General features: G+C 35.3%; 2 protein-coding genes across 2 annotated transcripts; both read right to left on the reverse strand.

Annotated features, from left to right (window-relative positions):
* On the reverse strand, nucleotides 1–9,439 carry LOC3291078 (prestin). Its single transcript, XM_061655360.1, has 7 exons — nucleotides 8,971–9,439; nucleotides 4,611–5,168; nucleotides 4,334–4,446; nucleotides 2,218–2,564; nucleotides 2,036–2,146; nucleotides 1,564–1,967; nucleotides 1–1,484 (listed from the first exon to the last, which is right to left on the reverse strand). Exons 2-7 carry the CDS (start codon nucleotides 4,643–4,645, stop codon nucleotides 464–466), a joined length of 2,031 nt encoding a protein of 676 aa, XP_061511344.1. The 5' UTR covers nucleotides 4,646–5,168; nucleotides 8,971–9,439; the 3' UTR covers nucleotides 1–463.
* Nucleotides 9,440–13,784: 4,345 nt separating this feature from the next.
* On the reverse strand, nucleotides 13,785–19,166 carry LOC1272656 (carboxylesterase 1F). The gene is made up of 6 exons (XM_061655359.1): nucleotides 19,044–19,166; nucleotides 18,771–18,957; nucleotides 17,963–18,119; nucleotides 16,823–17,902; nucleotides 16,309–16,754; nucleotides 13,785–16,244 (listed from the first exon to the last, which is right to left on the reverse strand). Exons 3-6 carry the CDS (start codon nucleotides 18,080–18,082, stop codon nucleotides 15,653–15,655), a joined length of 2,238 nt encoding a protein of 745 aa, XP_061511343.1. The 5' UTR covers nucleotides 18,083–18,119; nucleotides 18,771–18,957; nucleotides 19,044–19,166; the 3' UTR covers nucleotides 13,785–15,652.
* Between the last annotated feature and the right edge of the window lie 1,445 nt (nucleotides 19,167–20,611).

Below are 20,611 nucleotides of genomic sequence, written 5' to 3' on the forward strand. Positions count from 1 at the left end.
TTTAAAAAAGGATACCTGTTTATTGTGAGCTTCATGTCTTTGTGTAATGTTTGTCCTTACTTTCTGGCTAGCTTTTGTACAATCAATACACGTTAATAACTCATTTATACCGTCAAAAAACGATGCTTATACCCGGCTAAAATAGTCGAGACTCTAGAAAGCCCGTGAGGTTTAACCTGTTCGTAAGGGGATTGCTTATCCTGATTCATCAAGAATATTGCCTATGTAATCAATCTTCGAAACACCAGAATGAAGTACTTGTTGCTTTTTCGTAAACCTAGGAGCAAAGATAAGTATTCTCTGTTTGGAGGAATCTGAGTAACGGTGGTGTTGGTGCAAACTTATCACATGATTTGTTTGATACCTAAGTCACTAATTCCAATCGCTTAGTGCTTCGATTTGTTCGTAGAAGGCACATGAAATTTTGCATTATATTATATTAAGTCATTTTTACAAACACACGCTACACGGATGAATCATCTCCCCGAGCGAAGATAACAGCGTCATGTATGGTGGGGAAAATGTTAAAGCCTCCTTCTCCTATCGATTCCGCATGCAGCAATGCATCATATACGCAGTCGGCTGGAGTGGCCAAAAGCAGCATTATGCTCAGATTTTCCAAATTGGTTTTAACTTCTGTTAACATTTTACACGCAGCAGTATCAACATGTGGTACGCTACTCAGATCGATAATGACTGTTTTGGTGGACTGTAGACCTGTGGTTTCGCCATTATATCGAGGGACCAGAGAAACATTGGCACGTTGATGAACTTTGGTTTCCTTGTATAGAGCTTTCTTGAAATTAGTTTTGTTCGCAAAGTTAATCGAGCCAGTGTACTTGAATATTTTGATATGTGGAAGCTCTTCCGCTTTTTGGTGGCTTCCAATGTCAACGTAGATGGCAGTGTCTGGAACAGTACCGAGGAGGCTGTAGTACGTTTTCCAGCCTTTGACGTATAAAGAAATCAGAGAAATCACTACCCCTATCAGTAAACCAATGTCAATGTCAATAATGACCACGGAAAGAAAGGTCACACACCAAACGAATAGCTCAAGGCTACCTTCACGGTGGAATTTCTTGATGTGGTACACCTGTATCAGCATGCCTTTCAGGGCAACAACAATAATACCTGCCAGTACACATCTTGGCAAACTTTCGAAATACGGGCCAACCCAAAGTAAGACTACTAGTATTATCATTGAAGAAAAGACGGCCGCTATTTGCGTCTTGCCTCCTGTTTGGTGCTGGATCAGCGATCGAGACAGCGAGCAAGCGGTAGGTATGCAGGAGAATATGGATCCCACAATGTTGGTAAAGCCGAGTGCAACTAGCTCCTGATTGGGGCGCACCTCATAGTTGTCCTTCTGTGCAAAGATCATCCCCATTGACATGACGATCGAGTAACCGACGATAGTTACTGCTATACTATCAACTGCGACGGCCTTTATAAGCGCGAGTGGCGGAAATTCCGGTGCTGGAAGGCTGCAAATAATGAAACAAAAGTTAGCAAATATGCAATGCTAGCAGTGGTGCAGTTGTATGCAAAGAGAATTTTAATTACCCGGTCGGTATGGAACCAACTAAACCAACATCGAAGTTCGGACCAAGCCCAATAAAGTATGAGGCCACTGTGCCTCCGACAACGGCCATCAATTCCGCTGGCACCGGGAATCGACACTTGGTAGAAAGCCACGGTTTGAAATATTCGTTCATAAATATCATGAACAGAATAACAACCAACGAAGTATAAACGGCCGTAAGGTTTGCGTTCGGTGTTTGATCGATGATGTCGCGTACGGAAAGTATAACTTTGAAGGTACCTTTATATCGTGGTATAGAAACACCTAGCAGATCCTTCAATTGGCTAACCATCACATGGACAGCAGCAGCCGTTGTAAAACCACTCACCAATGGTTCACTCAAGAGCGACGACAGCATTCCTAACCGAGCTGCACTCATGATAAACTAGTAGAAGATATAATGATGACGAGTTAGTTATGGTATTTCAAACATTTCACAGTAAAAATACTTACATAAAATATACCTGCCACGAAAGATGTGGCTGTTGCTACTTGTATCGGTGTATATACAGCACCAAGCTCCGTCGGAATTAGATCTGGCACTGGTACATCAGTTCCATTGGACTAGAATTATAGTTAAATTGATTGATTAATTGGTACACAAAAACATTGCTCGCATTGAATGATATACGTACAGCCAGCGTTGGTATAACGGTTGAGTAGGTCGCTACAATTTTGGCAGTCATTAAACTGGTGACTGCGAACGTTCCCATCGATATATGACGCGACGTGCCGAACACAGCATAAACAAGACTGTGAAAGAAAGCCATGTAGAGTCCTACATTAGCGGCAACGCCCGCCAAGATTCCATACGCCATTCCCTGAGGTATTTGAAGTACAGCGACCGTAAGTCCCGCCGTCATATCGCTTAGTAGATCGTTCTTGATCGAATACTTCGGAAGCCATTGTAAGATTGGAAAAAATCCTTTGACTGACGCAAGGCATTTTACGTTTCGTACTGAGGCTCCTATTGAATCAAGAGCTGTGGAATAAAATGAAGCTAGTGCATTAGTGTATTGATCATTACTGCTGCTTGGATTAAGCAATAGGGCAAAGTCGTCCCTACTGAATATAAATAAAAAAAAACTTGTGTTTGGCCTATAATTCTAATCAGTTGGAAATTGAAATAATAGCTTATGTGTTTTGATACATGAAGGGGCGTTTGAGCGGTTTCATGATTTGCTATTGAAAAAATTGGCCCTTCATTTTACAGAAAGGCCATAATAATTTCAAGAAACACGTAACATGCGATTTTTCTGATTACAAACTAAAGTTGTTTTTTAAAATCATTATTATGTTAATGACACCGCTCTGTCGCTCTTACTAAACGTTATAAGAGCGACTGAATCAGCGATAAAACTCTACAATATAAATGTATATAATGTCCCGAGTAGGAATCGGATGGAGAGACTATACCACGTTCAATCATGTACGAAATTCTAATTATTCGAAAAATTCGAAAATGTTAGTGACTCTTACCATACAATTTCTATGAAAAGTGAAACAGTGGCAATTTCAGGCCCGATGTAACGGTCGTACAAATTGATCGTTTATTCTATTTTGGAATTCGAAAAATATAAAACATGTCTTTAAAACGTTTATTGGTCGAATCGTTACGTTATGAGAAAATTATCCTTAATTCAACCATTTTACTGGTGCATTCCACAGGCTACATCAAATCAGTTTGTGTTTTTCTGCTCATATTTCGATAATATGATTTAATATTTCTATACTTTTTGCTGTCCTCGATAGTACTTTTCTTATTTCCAACCTTAATCAACATAAATTAATAAGTTAATTAATAACATAAATTAATAATTAAAAATATAAAAGTTCATCTATGTACCATGCACTTGCAACATTGTATTGTATTGATTTTAGAACCGAGTTAAACTACATTATCGTTTGTAAAAATAAGAAATGTTAAATTTCTGCTTAAAATCCATGTTTTCTCCAAAAAACAAAATTCCATGGTGGTCTGTTACACATACGCGTATAATGGATAGAAAATTACTAAGACCGATATAGCAGCAAACTAAAAATGAAGAAAATGTGGAATAAAATATTAAGCTTAAAGGAAAATGGAAGAAAAATAACCTAGCAAAAATGGCTGGCGATCATAAGCATTCTTCGATGCTATTGAAGTGAGAATTCTCACACACCTTTGTTAATGGTTGAACAATATCATGCAATACAATAAATTAACACAACTTAACAAAACTCTATGTGAAATACTGGAGAATGCAATAATTTGTTGGTAATCCATTTAGATTGTGCTGCTGCTTCACTTCAAGCTATCGTGAACGTGTAGCAGCATCGACCGCTGCTGTGCGTTTGGCATTGATTGTGAATGTGTTATACGCCACATAATATAATTTAATTTTAACTAGGCTCCGTTGAGATGTGAGATGTAACGCTAAAGTTTGAGTGTTAACAGAAAGCGAGTCAAAATGTACTTTATCATGTGTTGCTATCGTCATCCAGCACGATCGTAACACAGTTTCATTTACGTTTTCATGGTATTGAACATGTTGTGCAATTTAAACCGGCCAAATTTAAGTCATTTCAGTATGAAAATAATTGTAAACAAATCTTGTTTTGGTATGTCCTTAAGGTTTTCACTATTTCTTTTACGCTAGCAATTATGTATTCGCTGCCACGACCAAACATCTTTATGCGCACCAGGAATATGTCATTAAGAATCTGTTTATTTGCTCTTATCTTAGGCCACACGGTTAAAAGTACACTTACCAGTAGGCTTTAGTCTTTCGTACTGTGAAAGCTGATTAAAGTCTTCTCTCTGAAGACATTGCCGAGTGACGAGATACGACAGCTCACTGTATTGCGGCTTTTCTTTGGATGTTCTTTCGAAACCACGATTGTTTGGCGGATACATGCAGAAGAACGAAAAGAAAGTAAACAATTAATACATCACATTCGCGCACCGGACACATGTTGTTTTCGTACGAGAGTTTTTACTTCGATAAGCACTGGCAGTCCCTGAGAGTTAACAAAATGTTCTACAAACCTGCCATCTTCCAGCGGGGCTTTTTGATTGATCATACTGTTGCCAACTGGTCGCGATGTACTGTAGCTGTTTGGTGTTGGCGATTTTTTTTTCACGACAGAAATCACCGCACCACCGCTGCACGATATCCGTCAGTGATGACGCGACCTCGATTGGCAAAGATTTTCTTTTCACTAGCGTCACGCGAGCCAGTCGAAATCAACAACGAAAAATGCTTCACTTTTTCACACTTGCATAACGTTTCAAAGGGAAGTAACACTTGTAGTTCGTCAAGCCAATGCGATCATCATCCACACGATTAGATGTTGATAATAAAGGTTCGATCGAGTTTGGTTTCAGTACTACTTTGATTTCGACTTCGTTTATATTCGCTTTGTGTCACACATTTCGGTCCGGCAAGAGATGTGATTGAACTTTATCAATTAAAATGCGATGGCGGTTAATTGGAGCCAAACTGAGCAGTTCTTGCTCAGTCGGCGAGGTAGCGATGTTCCAGTTAAAATTCTGATTTCTGACGACGATCAGCTGGCTACTGACACAGCAACTGTTAGAAACGTTCTGAAAAACGAAATGAAATCGCGTTGTATACAATCATTTGTTGAGAGGCCCATGTCGAGAGGCACAGTGAGGTCACCAATCTCTCTCCCCAGCTCTCTCTCTCTCTGTATGCGATAACGTGCTAAAAGATAATGCTACAACGGAATACAGTGGTGGCGAACCTATTTAATGTTACATTTAGAGCAAGGACGAGCAACGCTTCCAAACTGCGGGCCAAGTCTGTAAAAATCTTCTTGGACGGGCCATATTTATTAGCAAATTCTGATATCACTAATTAAACATTGATTGCCTACCAAATTTTTTTTTTTATTGGCTCATTGTTTCATACAAGAAACCTTGCTCTTTGGGAAGCGTTTCAGTTATTGCTATTGCGTGCCATCTGCACATGTGGACGCTAGACATGTATGCTCATTCAAACGCTAAAGCTATTTTATGTTAGAAAACATCAATGCTGCAATGTTTTATGTTTCTTCTGTCTTCTACCATGATCTCTTGAACGTCGTGCAACTAGGCTTGAAAACATGTCCACCTTCTGGTCTCTTTCGAATAGAGTCCATATCATGTATACTCGTTACATCTTCCAGGCAATGCGATATTATAATAGCAAAAATATGATTTCACTTCACTTGTTTACATAATTTTTTAAAACGGTTTATATTTCGTCAGTTTCATATTCTCTGTGTAATCAAATAATCGATGATAAGTGTTCAAAAGCTTTAAACATCTCATTTATTTGTCATTTGCAGCATTAAGTGTTTAAAAAAAGGATGGTTTAAAATTTAAAGGTTTGACATCGCTGAGATAGGACGGAAAGAGATCGTGCTGGTGCTTGAATCTATTAACTGATCGCACCACTCTTCTCTCAGTAGCCGCTTTTCAGTGCGAACCGCTTCACCACACACAGGTCAATGATTAGACGCTCCGGTACATTCGAGCTCCGATAGAACCGACAATCAAAGAAATTTAACGGATGATACGAAACGCTTTGTCGTGTTACTTTAATAGGTTCCTGCTTATAGAAGTCACAGAGAAATAACTTCTCGTATTATTCGTTTTTTATTTTGATGGTCACTTAGTTGGACTGTCGATGAAATTATTGATAATCCTTCAAATCGACGTATACACGGTACGTATAGGCAACGAAACAGTGTAACGAACTTCCTTCACGCTCAAGGCATTCATCGTTTGCGGACATTGATGCTGAAGTTTTGTTCTTGTTGCTTGCTAATGGGAAACACCTGAGTGGATAGTTAAGCGGTAAATAGTCTGGTTTGTCCTTTGCAAATAACCATGCAAATTCAATGATTTACGTATGCTTCGTGATAAGATCTTCGATTTGAAACAATAAATTCTTTTATGAGGTAATACGATAAGGTGCATGGCATTTAGTAACATGCTGTTGTACCGCTTACTATCATGTGTTTTGAGTCTAATTTTAACAATGAAAATTTGAATAAATAGTATTTTGAAGTATTTTGGATAGCATGATTAATAATAAGGCTGGAAAAAACCTATATGTATCGAATATGTATAAAATTATTATTTTAATATTTAATTAAAATCTAGAACCATTCGTTTGAACAAACAATAACGAAAGTTTTCTTCAATTAGTTCTAATATGATATGTGATAATATGATAGTTTCACTAGACAAAAAATAATGGTCAATAGTTTAATTGTAATAAAATGCTAAACGTATTAATGATATTATTAATGAACAATTATATAACAAAATAAGCAGTAGCTGAAATTTGTTATTTTTGTTATTTGTTATTTGTTATTTGTTATTTGTTATTTGTTATTTGTTATTTGTTATTTGTTATTTGTTATTTGTTATTTGTTATTTGTTATTTGTTATTTGTTATTTGTTATTTGTTATTTGTTATTTGTTATTTGTTATTTGTTATTTGTTATTTGTTATTTGTTATTTGTTATTTGTTATTTGTTATTTGTTATTTGTTATTTGTTATTTGTTATTTGTTATTTGTTATTTGTTATTTGTTATTTGTTATTTGTTATTTGTTATTTTTTATTTGTTATTTGTTATTTGTTATTTGTTATTTGTTATTTGTTATTTGTTATTTGTTATTTGTTATTTGTTATTTGTTATTTGTTATTTGTTATTTGTTATTTGTTATTTGTTATTTGTTATTTGTTATTTGTTATTTGTTATTTGTTATTTGTTATTTGTTATTTGTTATTTGTTATTTGTTATTTGTTATTTGTTATTTGTTATTTGTTATTTGTTATTTGTTATTTGTTATTTGTTATTTGTTATTTGTTATTTGTTATTTGTTATTTGTATGGCATGATTTGTATGTTTCGAAATCAACGAGGTATTATTTTTTTAACGTACGTATGGAGGTACGGTCCAATCGGGACTTGAACCCATGACGGACATGTTGTTAAATCGTATGAATTGACGACTGTACCACGAGACTGGCCAATTTCATCCATCAGCAAGTGCAAAATATTGTTGTGTTATGCGTTATCATGAATCACGTAGTTGAAATATTTGTCTTTATGACGGAAAATGATAAAATTAATGCTTTCTTCATAATTTCCGAACAGCAAAATGCGAATTTTATAAGTGGCAGTTTTTAATACTGATGCAATACAAAAGCGTGAAAGATAATACGATGAGGATATGAATGTTAATTTATCCGCTATTTTATTTGCTCTTAATGCTTAAATAAGCCGAATAAAACCATTAACACCAAAGTTTATACCAACTAATAATTAACAAACAAATAACTGGTGAATGTAAATTAGTTTGGATAAATTTTTTGACATTTTGGTAACTTTCTTTCAAAACTCTAAACAATTACTGCACCCTAACAAACAGCTAGACGAAACTGCCACAGATTAATTGACCTTAATCAATTGTCAATCTCCGAAGACCGTATGAATGAAGGCCAAACATGATTCTATTACTATATCTTTTTGTATTTAGATACGACGAAAGTTAAAAAAAAACACACACTGCTTATAATTGGTTCTAATCAATAGTCAATTGAATTAAATTGTATGATGCCATGTAGACAACCTTGAAGCTCCACAATTAATACGCTTTTCAATAAGGAAAAAAGTGAGAGTGTAAGGTTTACAAACTAAAGTATTTCGTGTGTATAACAGATCTGTTTTAATCTAAAAATTATCAAACTCAAATCAAAGTCCAAAAATACCTAACAGAAACGAATGACTTATTGTTATATGTGCAGTTTTGTGTTTAAAGTGGTTAGCAAACAGGAAACTGTTTATCACAATATGTATCAACAGATGCATACAGGAAATTTAAACATTACATGTGTAAGGAAAGATAAATTTCTTTATGGTATGACATTGAAAGGGTTATGTTGGTAAGTGCTACAAGAAAATATGATGTGTTTGGTCATCGTAGACTATGATGCTATACCAATTAAACCGAGAGCCATACATAAGCGAAATCTGCTTCAGAAGATGTGTTAATGTGCTTCAGAATTAATTCGAACGAGTGGCAATGTGGATTATTTTATGTGTCGTTATCTAATGAGTCGTTATCTAATCTCTAGAAACTAGTGAATAAAAAATGACGCAAAAGATATTGAAGCAATCAACATCAACGTTCAAATTAAATGAAGACAAGTGTCAACCTGAACTGACAAAAATGACAGTTTTGTGATATGGTATAAGGCAACAGGTGATAGATAAGGAATAAACGAGCAATACTCATAATATGATACGATGTACCTTGTCTGGTATGTTATATAATCATACGAATGTAGTATCTAGATGAAAAAATGTGTTCACGATTCCTAGTTTACCTTTGAATGTATAAACGGTTATATTGCCGGCGATGAAATAATAATCCCGATGTCCGGCCCTTGCACGTTTGAACTTATGTCAAAACTTAACAACATGAGTTGTAGCATTTGTTTGCTCTAACTTTACTACATAATTATTTGTATAACACACGTTCATTGATCACACACCACACTGGACAATGTCTCAAAGTCACAAAGGAAATTCCATGCCGACTTGCATCGCAAATGACGAACTGGCCGCGATAGGTTAGGTATACTTTTGTCTCAGCTGTTTGGTGATTACTGTGCGTTTGTTTACCGAGACTCGGATCAGTGGCAAGAATGAATTAAACAGAGACCGATAATGGAGCAAGAGAGCGTACATGTGCACCGCAAGTTGTTCGCAGAGAAATGGTCGCCCGAAAATGTGCGCTTGCGTAGAAGCCATAGGAAGGAATAAAGAAGCCAGAGAAACAAACGTATTAATTGCACCCTAAAGAAGAGAATGCACATGTGTCAAGCTCTTGAGTATCGTTGTTTAAAAGCAAACTCTCTAAAGAGCTCTCCTATTTCTCAACAATACACGATTTAACGCGTTGCCGGAACGTGTGTAACTGCTGAAAATTTTATAAAAATTATGCATTGTTTATAATATATAATACATTGTTATTGTTTAAAATTATACATTATACCACAAAACTGTTAATAAACAACAAACCATTCCTATTGAAGTTAGGTTTATGCAAAAATAGCTAGCAGCAAAAACAATAGCTTCTCGATCGTATTCTACCGCTTCCAGCCATGCATTTCTGATTTATGATAGTATGAGTTATGATAGTATTTTATATACAAAAGTCGACACTTAGACATAAATGGAAATCTATATACATATATGCATATGCATCATCCATTCAATTTATTGTGTCTGATTAAAATATTTTTAGATAGTTTAAAATATGTCTGTACAACAATTATCTAGAAATGTAGTTCAACCTTTAGGAAAAATCATTGTGTTTTTGAAAGCTAAAATATTTTTTTTTTTGTGAAAGTAAATTAGCGAAACTCTTGTATCCATTTATTCAGCCATTTTTGTTATTCTATCAAATATATATTAAATATAGAAAATTATCAGTTTTAAAATCCGTGTTAGCAGTGAGTTGAATAACTTGGACATTTACTCGTGAAAGCCTTATTTCCCACATCCTTTTCAAGACGTAAACATTTACTACTTGGCCCAACGTCCTACAGGGACTTGCTAGCCTATACAGGCTTTCGGGACTTATTGAGCACCATGCACTTTGCCGGTGAAACAGTCCATGCTTCCGGAAGATAGTCTAGACTTAAATAGTAGTAAGAGTAAATTCTAGACTTAAACCCACGACGGGCATGTTTTTCTTTATGAACAAAATATTTATTGTGTGATCCACGAGGTGTGATTTTGATGATGCGTTGAGCTTGGGGATAGTGATGTGCGATTCCACCCGAACATTCTCGGATCGGAGTCTTCTGTAAGCAACCCAGAGTCTTTTGGGTCAGCCCGTAAGGTACAAGAAGGTTCAGTAGGATCAACGATCGGGGTAGGTGAAAGAAAGCATAAAATATTCATGCCAAACATGTCGCTCCAACGGGTCAGAATCTCTTATGCCTTCTTGAACGAACTGATACTGGGGACCTTCACGATTAAAGTTTTTTATCTGGAGTTTGACAGTTGGAGGCAGAAATCATCTAACCACTCCATTCAGAACCGCACAGAAAACTAGTATGCAATTTTCAGTCTAGATTATTCTAGCTTCAAAGCTAGAATTAGATTAGAGTACCTGCTCGAAAAATGGTAAAACAAGGTGGTGTTTACATTTATCCCAAGGTGCATTAAAGAGATCTGGTGATGGAATCCACAATCAAAGTGTATGTCGATCAAGTGGTCTCATAGCATGTTTTTTTATAACCAAAATTAAATATCATCTTTTGACAGAACGGGTGAAAACTTTTGCTCAAACAAGTTTGACGAATACACAAAACACTCTTAACATCTTCATTCAGAAACAGAAGCGATAAAAATCAGCCTTCTAAAATCATACACCTTGGGATAAGCCCACCTGTATATTATATCCACTTAGATAGCTGCTCGAAACGAAAACTTCTATACAATGCAAACAGCTGACAGGCTGAAATTTCAGCGAACTTAAAACGGAAAGGGCCCCACTATTGGTTTTCCTAAACTCGTTACACCTACGGGTCGGCCTCGATTCCGATAAGCTTGCACCCGACATCGAATGATCCTATACACAGCTACTCTCTTCAGATATAAACCTTAAATTCGGTTTTATTTACTTGTTTATTAAAAAGGAAAATATACATTTGTTAAATGTACATTAATGTTTCTAGTTAAATTAATTGATTAATTCATATCTTATCATTCATTAAGTGATAGAACATTCATTTTATTATTCAAGTTTATTATTGAGAAAACGCAATTGAATTTTTTTGGAATTTGACTATCCCATCGAATAGGCTATCCTATCGATTAGTAACTTTTGTGCACGATCGGGCCTATTGTCTGTTCCGAAAAAAAGGTGTTTTATGTCTCCTTCCATACTTCTTTTTTGACAAAAGTAAGGATAAGCTCATTACGTTACATTGGAGATACGTTATGTACCTTATTTATATGCAAGCAACATTTTGAGTCATCCGCGCGACCGACCGACCGAAATCATTTTAAACTATTAAAGTAAAAAAAAAGTTTAACTGTGATGTAAATATGAGCTGATTAATTTAAAATAAATCGAAATCAACGAGATAAAGTTTTACATTATTAGTAGTGTTACTTCGGTAACAATTTTTTCCGGTTGTTATGTAATAAGTAAATGATCTTAAATTTAGATATAATTTTCTATATTTAGAACATGTCGGGTCATACTCGCGTTTGATGCTATTGAAACGGGATAGAGAAAGAGTTATTTATTTTTTATGAGGAGTTCTAGCATTTGCCTCGTTGCCTTTGAGGGAATATGATAGTCAATGTGGTAAATAAAACCATGCTCCCTTACACCACGATACTCCCTGGCACAGTTCTGCTATCGGGCCATAATAACAAATTTTGGGAATAAACCAAAATGTGTAAGTGCAATTATGAAGCACAGAAGAGATAACAACCTGGTCAATAAAATGGACAAGGAATGGGAAATGAGTATGAATAGTGTTTTCGATAGAAACTGTGTTCAGAATAACAGGTTGTCCTATGAAGTGAATAATAACTGTACAAACAATTGATACAAAAAATTTAAATAGATGCATAACCGTGCTTGCAACTCTGTGACTGTACGGTAGGAACGAGAACAAGTATGAATAATACTTTATACCAGGGGTCTCCAACCTACGGCCCACGGGCCGAATACACCCCTCAAAAGCCTTTAATGCGGCCCGCGATGTCTTTGTAAAGGTTAAAATAAATAGCATATTTTTTCTGACTAATTAAACAAAATCTTTTTTCTATTGAAAGTTGAAGATTCAATAGAATAAATTTGTAGCAATTTGATATATTTAGTTAGTATTTTCTAATTAAAATGAGATGTGAAATTTCACTCATTCTAAAGGAAGCGTATAAACAAGGACTCCCAACGACGTTAATTATGAAATAATTAATAATTAATTAATAACGTTAACTGAAAAAAATTTTAGACCCCTGATCTACACGAAAGAAAAATATCGCATGCCTTGGTGTATGCATATGGCTTGGAGATACGATATGGAAATACGATATGGATTTAAATACTATTCTACTAATGATAAATCGTTTGATTCAAAGTGAATTGTCTGTAAAACCGGTGAATTTTATAATTTTTATACAAATTTGGGAATATTTTTATACATTTCTGGGAATATTATCCGTGGAAATCGATTAAACGGCAACCGTTCGGTCCCAAGCAGTCCGGATAATCGACGTTCTACTGTATCAGATTATTTTTAAAAACTTGCCCTATTTTAAAATGTCTTATAGAGGTATTCCCCAATATACGCTATACGTGATCTACGCAATTTTGCTATACACGATTTTCTAAATTTGACAGTTATTTTAGCAAATTGTACTGATTTGGCATGTCAATTGCCAACTGCTACTAAATAAATTCTCTTTTGGTCGAATTATAAATACCATTTTGAAACTAACAAAACTGCAATATTCAGTTAAAATCAGATCAATTAACTAATTTAGTGGCTACTTAGCCACAGCCATTAAAATTACCACTTCAAGAAAAATTACACGAAATTTAGCATTAATTTGACTTGAAACCTCTGAAAACCTTCGACTTACGCTAATATCCGGGATACGCTTGCTTCCGGTCCGCATTAATAGCGTTTATCAGAAAATACCTGCAGTTTTCGTCAAGTTTTCAAATTTATAATACTGCAGCATCTCATACATAGATGGCGCTATTTTATGAATGCAGGGCTAGCATCCCGAAGAGCAAATCGAGCAGTTTTAAATTTGAAAATTTTCCCACGAACATTGCGATTTTTATTCATTAAAATTTGCTGGTTTCGGACGAATCATCAATTATATCATCCTTGTCATTCTTTCCTATATAAATTGCATTGCATTACAATTCATAAGTGACTACCCGTGTATAACGACTTACTTAATCAGATTTTGGTCTTTTTGGGGTCTTTATTCATTGCCAAAATCCAAAGAAATATGAATGTTGAACTGAACTGAAATTATTAGACTTTCCACTTTAGCTCAGAAAGCATTAAAGCATATTGTGCTTATTGATTAATGGTGAAATGAAAACATTATTCGGAAAAATCTCCATATTACTAATAAACCATTTCACACACGATTTTAGACATCTATTCATGACAGATTTTCCCACGATTTATTGGTCGTTTCTCATAATGTTTTGGGCTCGTTTCAAGATTTATTCATCGTATCTCATAGATTTTTGGGAAAAATTCGTGGGAACACACCAAAAAAATATGGGAAACAACCAAACAATTAGGGGAACCAAACAAAAAATCGTGGGAAACCCTGTATCATCACATTTGATCTGTAAAATTCAACAGATTAGATGAAAAATTATTTATTTTGTAACCTTTTGTAAGAGAAATCATTATGTGCTAAAATCACTGTCCGTTCAGTTTTCTCATATTCTTTTACTTTACGTTTACGTTTTACTGTTCACATTCCGAATGGGGGTTTCAAATCACTTGTTTCGTATACATTTGATTAGTACACGTCTAGTATTACTTCAAATGGGATTTTGATTGATAAAATGAATAATTTTAGGCTTTTATAATTTAATAATAATTTTTAGGATAATACTAAAAATAATTAACAAGTGATTCACGGTCAGACCTATGACTGACCATATAAACTAATGCAATATATTGGGAACAGATACACTTTCCGTATACAGAACAACTTTTCCCATACGAAGAAAAAATTGGTTCTCATTGTGTTTACTGGAACTGGAATAAGGGGTCTCAACTGAAGATCATTCACTTTAGCTGAGAGCTCCTATTTATGTTAATGCTGCAAAAAGAATAGCATATTCAAATCGAATTGCTACTTCCCTTGGGCTAATGTAGGTATATTGAACGTTCTGTTTAGGGAAAGTCAATTTTAGATCAATATTCTGCTGCTTTATGTGATTCAAATAAACCATCAACTATTTTATTCACTTTGCGTATAACAAATCCATACAAGAGCAAATACGATTTTATAAATAAATACAACTGTCATGTACTGTATTAATGCATGATCTTCATCGAGCATCCTTCAAATTTTCGTGGCGTTCGGGAATGATCTTCGCCATGAATAAAAATTAACGATTTTAAACCTTACAAACCACTTTTGAATAGTCGCTTCAGCTAGACCCAGATAACCATAAACTTTGATTACAAAACGCTTCTGGTATACGATTCCTCCATATTGTCATGACACACTCAAAAAATACACTTTTTGCTATCAAAATTGCCATGCTTTTAGCTTTTACAAACAATATTGCAAACCAAAATTCGTAATAAATCCACTTAATTAGAGGATAGATATGATCAGTATGTTTTTTCCCAAATATTGAAAACCTTGAATTTTATTACATCTTATATTTAATGCATGCTTTGCATTTGTTAAGTGCTGTGTTTAAAACCGTCCCAACTTAATCAAATATATTTAAATATCTAATCATTCGAACTGTGATCGTAATAGGAACTATCGACTTCCCTTTAGACCATTTAAGTACATTTTAATACTTTTACAACATTTTCACTATTCTACATCTGTACGCTCTTGATTTGCTCAAAGTTGCTGTTGTTGCCTTTGTCGCCGAGTGTTAATATTTGGTGTAAAATGACTTGCAGACAATTGATAACGCCAATTGCTGACTTCAAGATCTTCATCTAAATCGGTCAAAATAGCAATAGGCCGCTCAGTTGTCATCGTGTAAGGAGATCGATGTTTCCCTAATACATTTCGATTGCTTGCACTGACACCTGTGCTATCTCCTGTGCTTGAGCTAAGGGTTTCGCTAAGTTTGCGAAAATTGTCTCCATAGAGTGGGTTAGTCCTCACTACACGCTCCGCTGTTTTGATTCGATGATGGCTGATAGCTGTTACGTTAATTTCTTCCTCATCACCCATGCTGCTTACGTCAGGTTTTTTACGTCGATTCTTCCGATCAAAGAGATTTGTTCGGAAGAAAAGTTGGTGTCATAATATACTCGATAAACTGGTGTTGGTGTTTTTCTTTAAAATGTAGACGCAAATACAAAGAACTGCCAATAGCATACATACTAATGTAAGCATAGAAAAAAAGGCATGCTTATATTTGGAAGCCGCTGCTGTTTCTCGGGATATATCTTGCTCTTCCTCAAGTGTTAGATCAATTCGGCGATTACGCAGTTTCTCTTGGTTTGTTTCATTCATAATTTGGCTGAGTTTTGGAAGAAATTGGTCCCAAAAACTGTCCATTCTCTGCAGGTAGTAAAAATACTCAGAATCTCTTGCACCAGCTAGATAGATAGCATTTTTAGACGTTCTCGCGTTTTCTTGTTCTGCCTGAACGTTAGGATTAAGATTGTAGGGGTTTTTGGAGTTATTTATGCTAGAAGATGGTTCTTCCAATCCTGTTATACCAATAACGTTTTCTTCAATTTCTTGTAAATTATCTTCAAATGTGTTTTCTAATGATGAGTGATCATTTCGATGAAAAGACTCCGGTTTTGCGGAGATCAACTTGATGTATTTGAGTTCAACGCTATATGGTGTCCAGGAATCAAATTGCCGACCGGGTGTTGGATTGCTAAAAACAACATATTTTGAAATGCACCATTTGCAGTTAACATTCATCAAAGCAATAAACTTACCCGCCTTTAATGAATTCCGTAAATAAAGATCGCATTTTCTTGCACAATTTGTCTTCAACCATCGATAAGCGCCTGCGCCCAATTTCTCTGTAAAGGCTTGGTCCCATGAGGAAAGGTAAATCCGATGAATGAGATGCTCCTCCAAAAAAGTTAATTCTTCCCCTCATGTCCATCGAATTGGGGTGATGGAAAAGATATGCATAAACGTAACTGGCGTTATGTTGCGTTGCAGCTTTGCTCTCGCGTTGTATATTTGCTATATCGTCCTCTACCGTTCCGACGGGCAGTTGTCTATTAGATTGTTTTTTGGTTCCGAGGGCTTTGAGAGTTTTATAGAAAGGTATTTCGTATCGTGTTTCCGACATAATTTTAATGATAGCGTGTATATGATGCGCTGTTGTTTGGGGTATTTGTTCAAAGTAACGCCAATGTATGGTTTCACGTATCTAAAAGAAAGTATAATAACCAGTTAAAAGAGTATGTTATATGATATGTTGCCAAGATTGTAACATACTTGATCTTGGCCCGCTCCTTGAAACTTGTACCGTTCGATGATATTAGGTAGAAGCGTTTCATTAATGTACTTCTTTAGCGAATCAATACTTTGACGTGCTAACTCAATCCATTTGCTGTACAAAAATCCGCCTTCGTTGCTAGTTATACCAAAAAGAATGGGCATGTCTTCCATGATGAGAGCTTTCGCTGTGAACAATTTTTGAGGATCATCAACAATGTACCGTTTTTCAACAGGTAGGTAGTGATCTATAATTGGTCCGAGATTGATAGTGTAGTTTCCGTTACGATAGATGTACTCATAAGCACGTAGAAGATCGTGAATGCTCTTCTGCTGTAGGCATTTCAATACATTTTTTCCAACGTCATAGTTGCAGGCCAGTATTTTAATGATTTCTTGAGAAAGTTTTGTGTCGGCGTTCACTTCGGAATACGGAGAATAGATTGTGCCAGACATTATGATAGCCCGCGCAAATAGGCCTCTTGCTTGCGGGCTAACCATGTGAATCATTACATTTGGTCCACCGGTTGTACCATGTCCAAGTAGTGTTAATCGATTGGTATCACCGCCAAATTTTTGTATATTATCCTTTATCCAGACAAGTGCCAATTGTTGATCGAGTAGACCAAGGTTTCCTGGAGCATATTTTTGACCGAGCGATAACCACCCGAACACATTGCTTCGGTACTGTACAGTTACTACGATAATACCATCTGCCGCAAGATCGAGACCGCTTGCCCGATTAGTGTTCCAGTCGAATGCCATTTCCTCACCTGTTATCATTACCAATACCGGGAAGCCTCCGTAACGTATTGATGTCTCGGGAATCCATATGTTCAAGTACAGACAATCTTCGCTAGTTTCACGCGATCGAAACTGATTTTCAATTCCCAAATCTTCGTAGCTGCTGTTTTCGATTTGTGGACAAATCGGTTTAAAGTCACGAGCATACAAAGTTCTATTCCATCCTGGACTCGGTACAGGGGGAGCAAATCGTAGCTCATTGACGGGAGGCTTTGCATATGGAATCCCAAGGTACGCATATATGGGTATGCGTGATGTCTCGGGAAAGACTTTAAGCTGTTGTTAAATAAAAAAAATTGAGAATGTGCTTGACATATTTTAAATATACAATCTCACCCCAATAAGAGTTCCTTGACTTAGTACGATAGTTGCATCTTGCATTTGGCTTCCAGATAGTCCAATTGATAAAATCCAAAACAATAGTACGTTGTTAAGAAGCTTTTTAATTGTTGCCATTTTATTATCTTACTACTTGATCACAAAACAACAAAGCCTAAATCCAATGATTTTAAAAGCAAACAAGAAAACAAAAAATAAGATTTCAAGAGAAAAAGAAAAAGGAAAATGAATCATATATGTTCGAACTAGCGGTTTAACGTTCCACTGGTCAGCGTATGGTGACATCAGAGGACTGTATTTAATATAATGACACTTCTACGCATTAGCTCTACATGTGTGAAAAGTGTTACATGTTCACACAAATACATTGAAGCAAGGCAATTCCGGATTAATCATTAGCATGAAAATAATCGGCTATGCCTTGATTGGGTAGGAAGAAACCAGAAAACATGTTTTGAGCCATGCTAAGCTTAGCTCTGTTTTCAGTTTTGGTCCAATTTATAGCTACAGCGTGACAATGAATGTCCCTGCCGCAATGGTTCGTTCGGTTGAGTGGTTCTGACTTTTTTTTTAACCATTGTTATTGTCAAAGGGGTGACAATGACGTTGAAGCTGTAGCGTTGTATGACTATTATAATAAAATTTATATTTTTCAAAAACCTTGCAAACAAAATACCTCAAATTAAAATTAAAATGATTCTTTAAATAATAATTATTAAACAACATAACATAACTACATAACAACAACATAACATAATTATTATACAATTATCAGTATTACACTAATTACACTTTTATCACTTGCCTTCTTCATTGTTATTTTAAAATAAAGTTTAGCACACACTTTGTGTAGAAGAAATTCACAATAATTTACAATAGTCAACAGTTCCCACTGGTTGCAATGTAATATTGAAAATCGTTCTGCTCTAATGACTATCGCGTATATCTTTGCAGCACTTATTAGATTTGTTCGACCGGGATACAATTTTGCACTGATATAAATTTAGGGAACATAACAAAAACAGATTAGTTTTAAATTGATTCTTTTGGTAGCAAGCAATACTTGATAAGAACGAACCGGCGCTATATCAAAATATGGTAAAAATGTATCCATTATATTTAAAAATATTTTCCGGACGTCATCAGACAGTAAACTGAACTGATGGACTTGCAGAATAAAACTGACCCTTCAAGCTCAACAAATATAGTTACATGGCATTTTTACTCATGTGGTGAGGGTCGACATGAACAAATAAATAGCGTTCACTTTCATGACGAGTAGTGCGCGCACTCATCTGGGGCCTTAGTTCAAGCATGCAAAAGAGAGCTCAAATTGGGGATCTGTTCAGAACAAAAGAAAGCTTGTTGCGCTGGTGAATGAGTGCGCTACACATGGCTTATTGGGTTGATGTCGAGTTCGTGACTGTGTTATGGGGGTACTTCCGGTTGCATTAGGAACTATAGCGTAGGGTGATTCAGTAAGCTACGTGTGTGAGTATTGTTTTTTTTCACGAGTTGCTCATTTTAGGTGGAAAGTGTGCTTGTATGTGGATTTTGTTTTTGACCACTAATTAGGTTTATATCGAGTTCCAGCTGTCAGCGATAAACATTTGAGAGTTATTTACGCGAAGTGGCGAGGCGGAAGTAAAATATGAAACGTTTTCAGTGAATAGGCTTTTTTTAATGAAATACATACAGTCTTTCTTCGAGTTACGCGAATAATGCGTTAGACATTCGCGTAACTCGTATTCTCGCGTAAGTCGAATATCACGTTTTACAGCTAAAATATACTTGATTAATAACTAATTTTGATTAAATTTAGTTTATTTATGCAATTTATTACGTATAATATGTCATTGGTGAAGAAAAATTGGTTATTTATGCTTTTTTTAAACTTTTTTTTTGTTTTAAAACTTTTGAAAAACAAAAGGCAAATTATTTTTCTTTTGACAATTGAGAAAGAAAATTGTACTGATTTGACATTTGAACTGTTTAAAATAAAAAAAAAATACTGCAAAACTGTATATATAAACTTTTGTGGCAGTATCAATCACCTTTTTAAGTATTTTAAATAATAAAGCTCAACAACAAATGGTACGAATTAGTTAACAACCATGCACACATAATTCATGTTCTTTAAACGTGTTATCTAAACGTGTGAGGGGGGTTGGAAAATTGTGCAGGGAAATATGTTAACAGTATCAATCTTTAAGTTCTAATTATAATTAAGTTCCTCAAGAGAGAGTGCTTGGTTTAATGCTATTTATTATGTAAATCAAGGACATGAAAAAATATGTCGAGTTATTGAAATTTAAATATTTTAGCTGATGATACAGTAAATCCTTTTCTCTGAGCCCCTTCGATACCTCGGGGTACCACGCGGCTGCTTAGTTTGCGTAGTGGTTAATTCGGCCTTGATTCTAATGATAAAAAAAATATCAAATACAATGTGTGGTGTGTATTAAAACACCATAAATGTTACATAGATGTTTCGGAGATTTTTTGTGAATCAATTGGATCAATTGAAATCCTAAGCATATTGTAATTTAAATTTTCACTAGCGCATCTGGTGGCGGTTAGAGCAAACTATTCCGAGTCGTGAAGGGAATGGTCGTGCCGTATCCTAAATATAAGTAGTTTTGTTTT

This window comes from Anopheles gambiae, chromosome 3 (assembly GCF_943734735.2).
Source record: "Anopheles gambiae chromosome 3, idAnoGambNW_F1_1, whole genome shotgun sequence".
NCBI lineage: Eukaryota > Metazoa > Arthropoda > Insecta > Diptera > Culicidae > Anopheles > Anopheles gambiae.

Excerpts from the sequence above, each read along its gene's own strand:
- LOC3291078 (XM_061655360.1), bottom strand. The coding sequence starts at position 4,645 with ATGATCAATCAAAAAGCCCCGCTGGAAGATGGCAG. Across the intron at positions 2,565-4,333 it reads CGAAAGACTAAAGCCTACTG|CTCTTGATTCAATAGGAGCC; the intron begins GTAAGTGTACTT and ends TTTATTCCACAG. Across the intron at positions 2,147-2,217 it reads CCGTTATACCAACGCTGGCT|TCCAATGGAACTGATGTACC; the intron begins GTACGTATATCA and ends CTATAATTCTAG.
- LOC1272656 (XM_061655359.1), bottom strand. The coding sequence starts at position 18,082 with ATGGCAACAATTAAAAAGCTTCTTAACAACGTACTATTGTTTTGGATT. Across the intron at positions 17,903-17,962 it reads GTCAAGGAACTCTTATTGGG|CTTAAAGTCTTTCCCGAGAC; the intron begins GTGAGATTGTAT and ends ATTTAACAACAG. Across the intron at positions 16,245-16,308 it reads ACGGAATTCATTAAAGGCGG|CAATCCAACACCCGGTCGGC; the intron begins GTAAGTTTATTG and ends TGTTGTTTTTAG.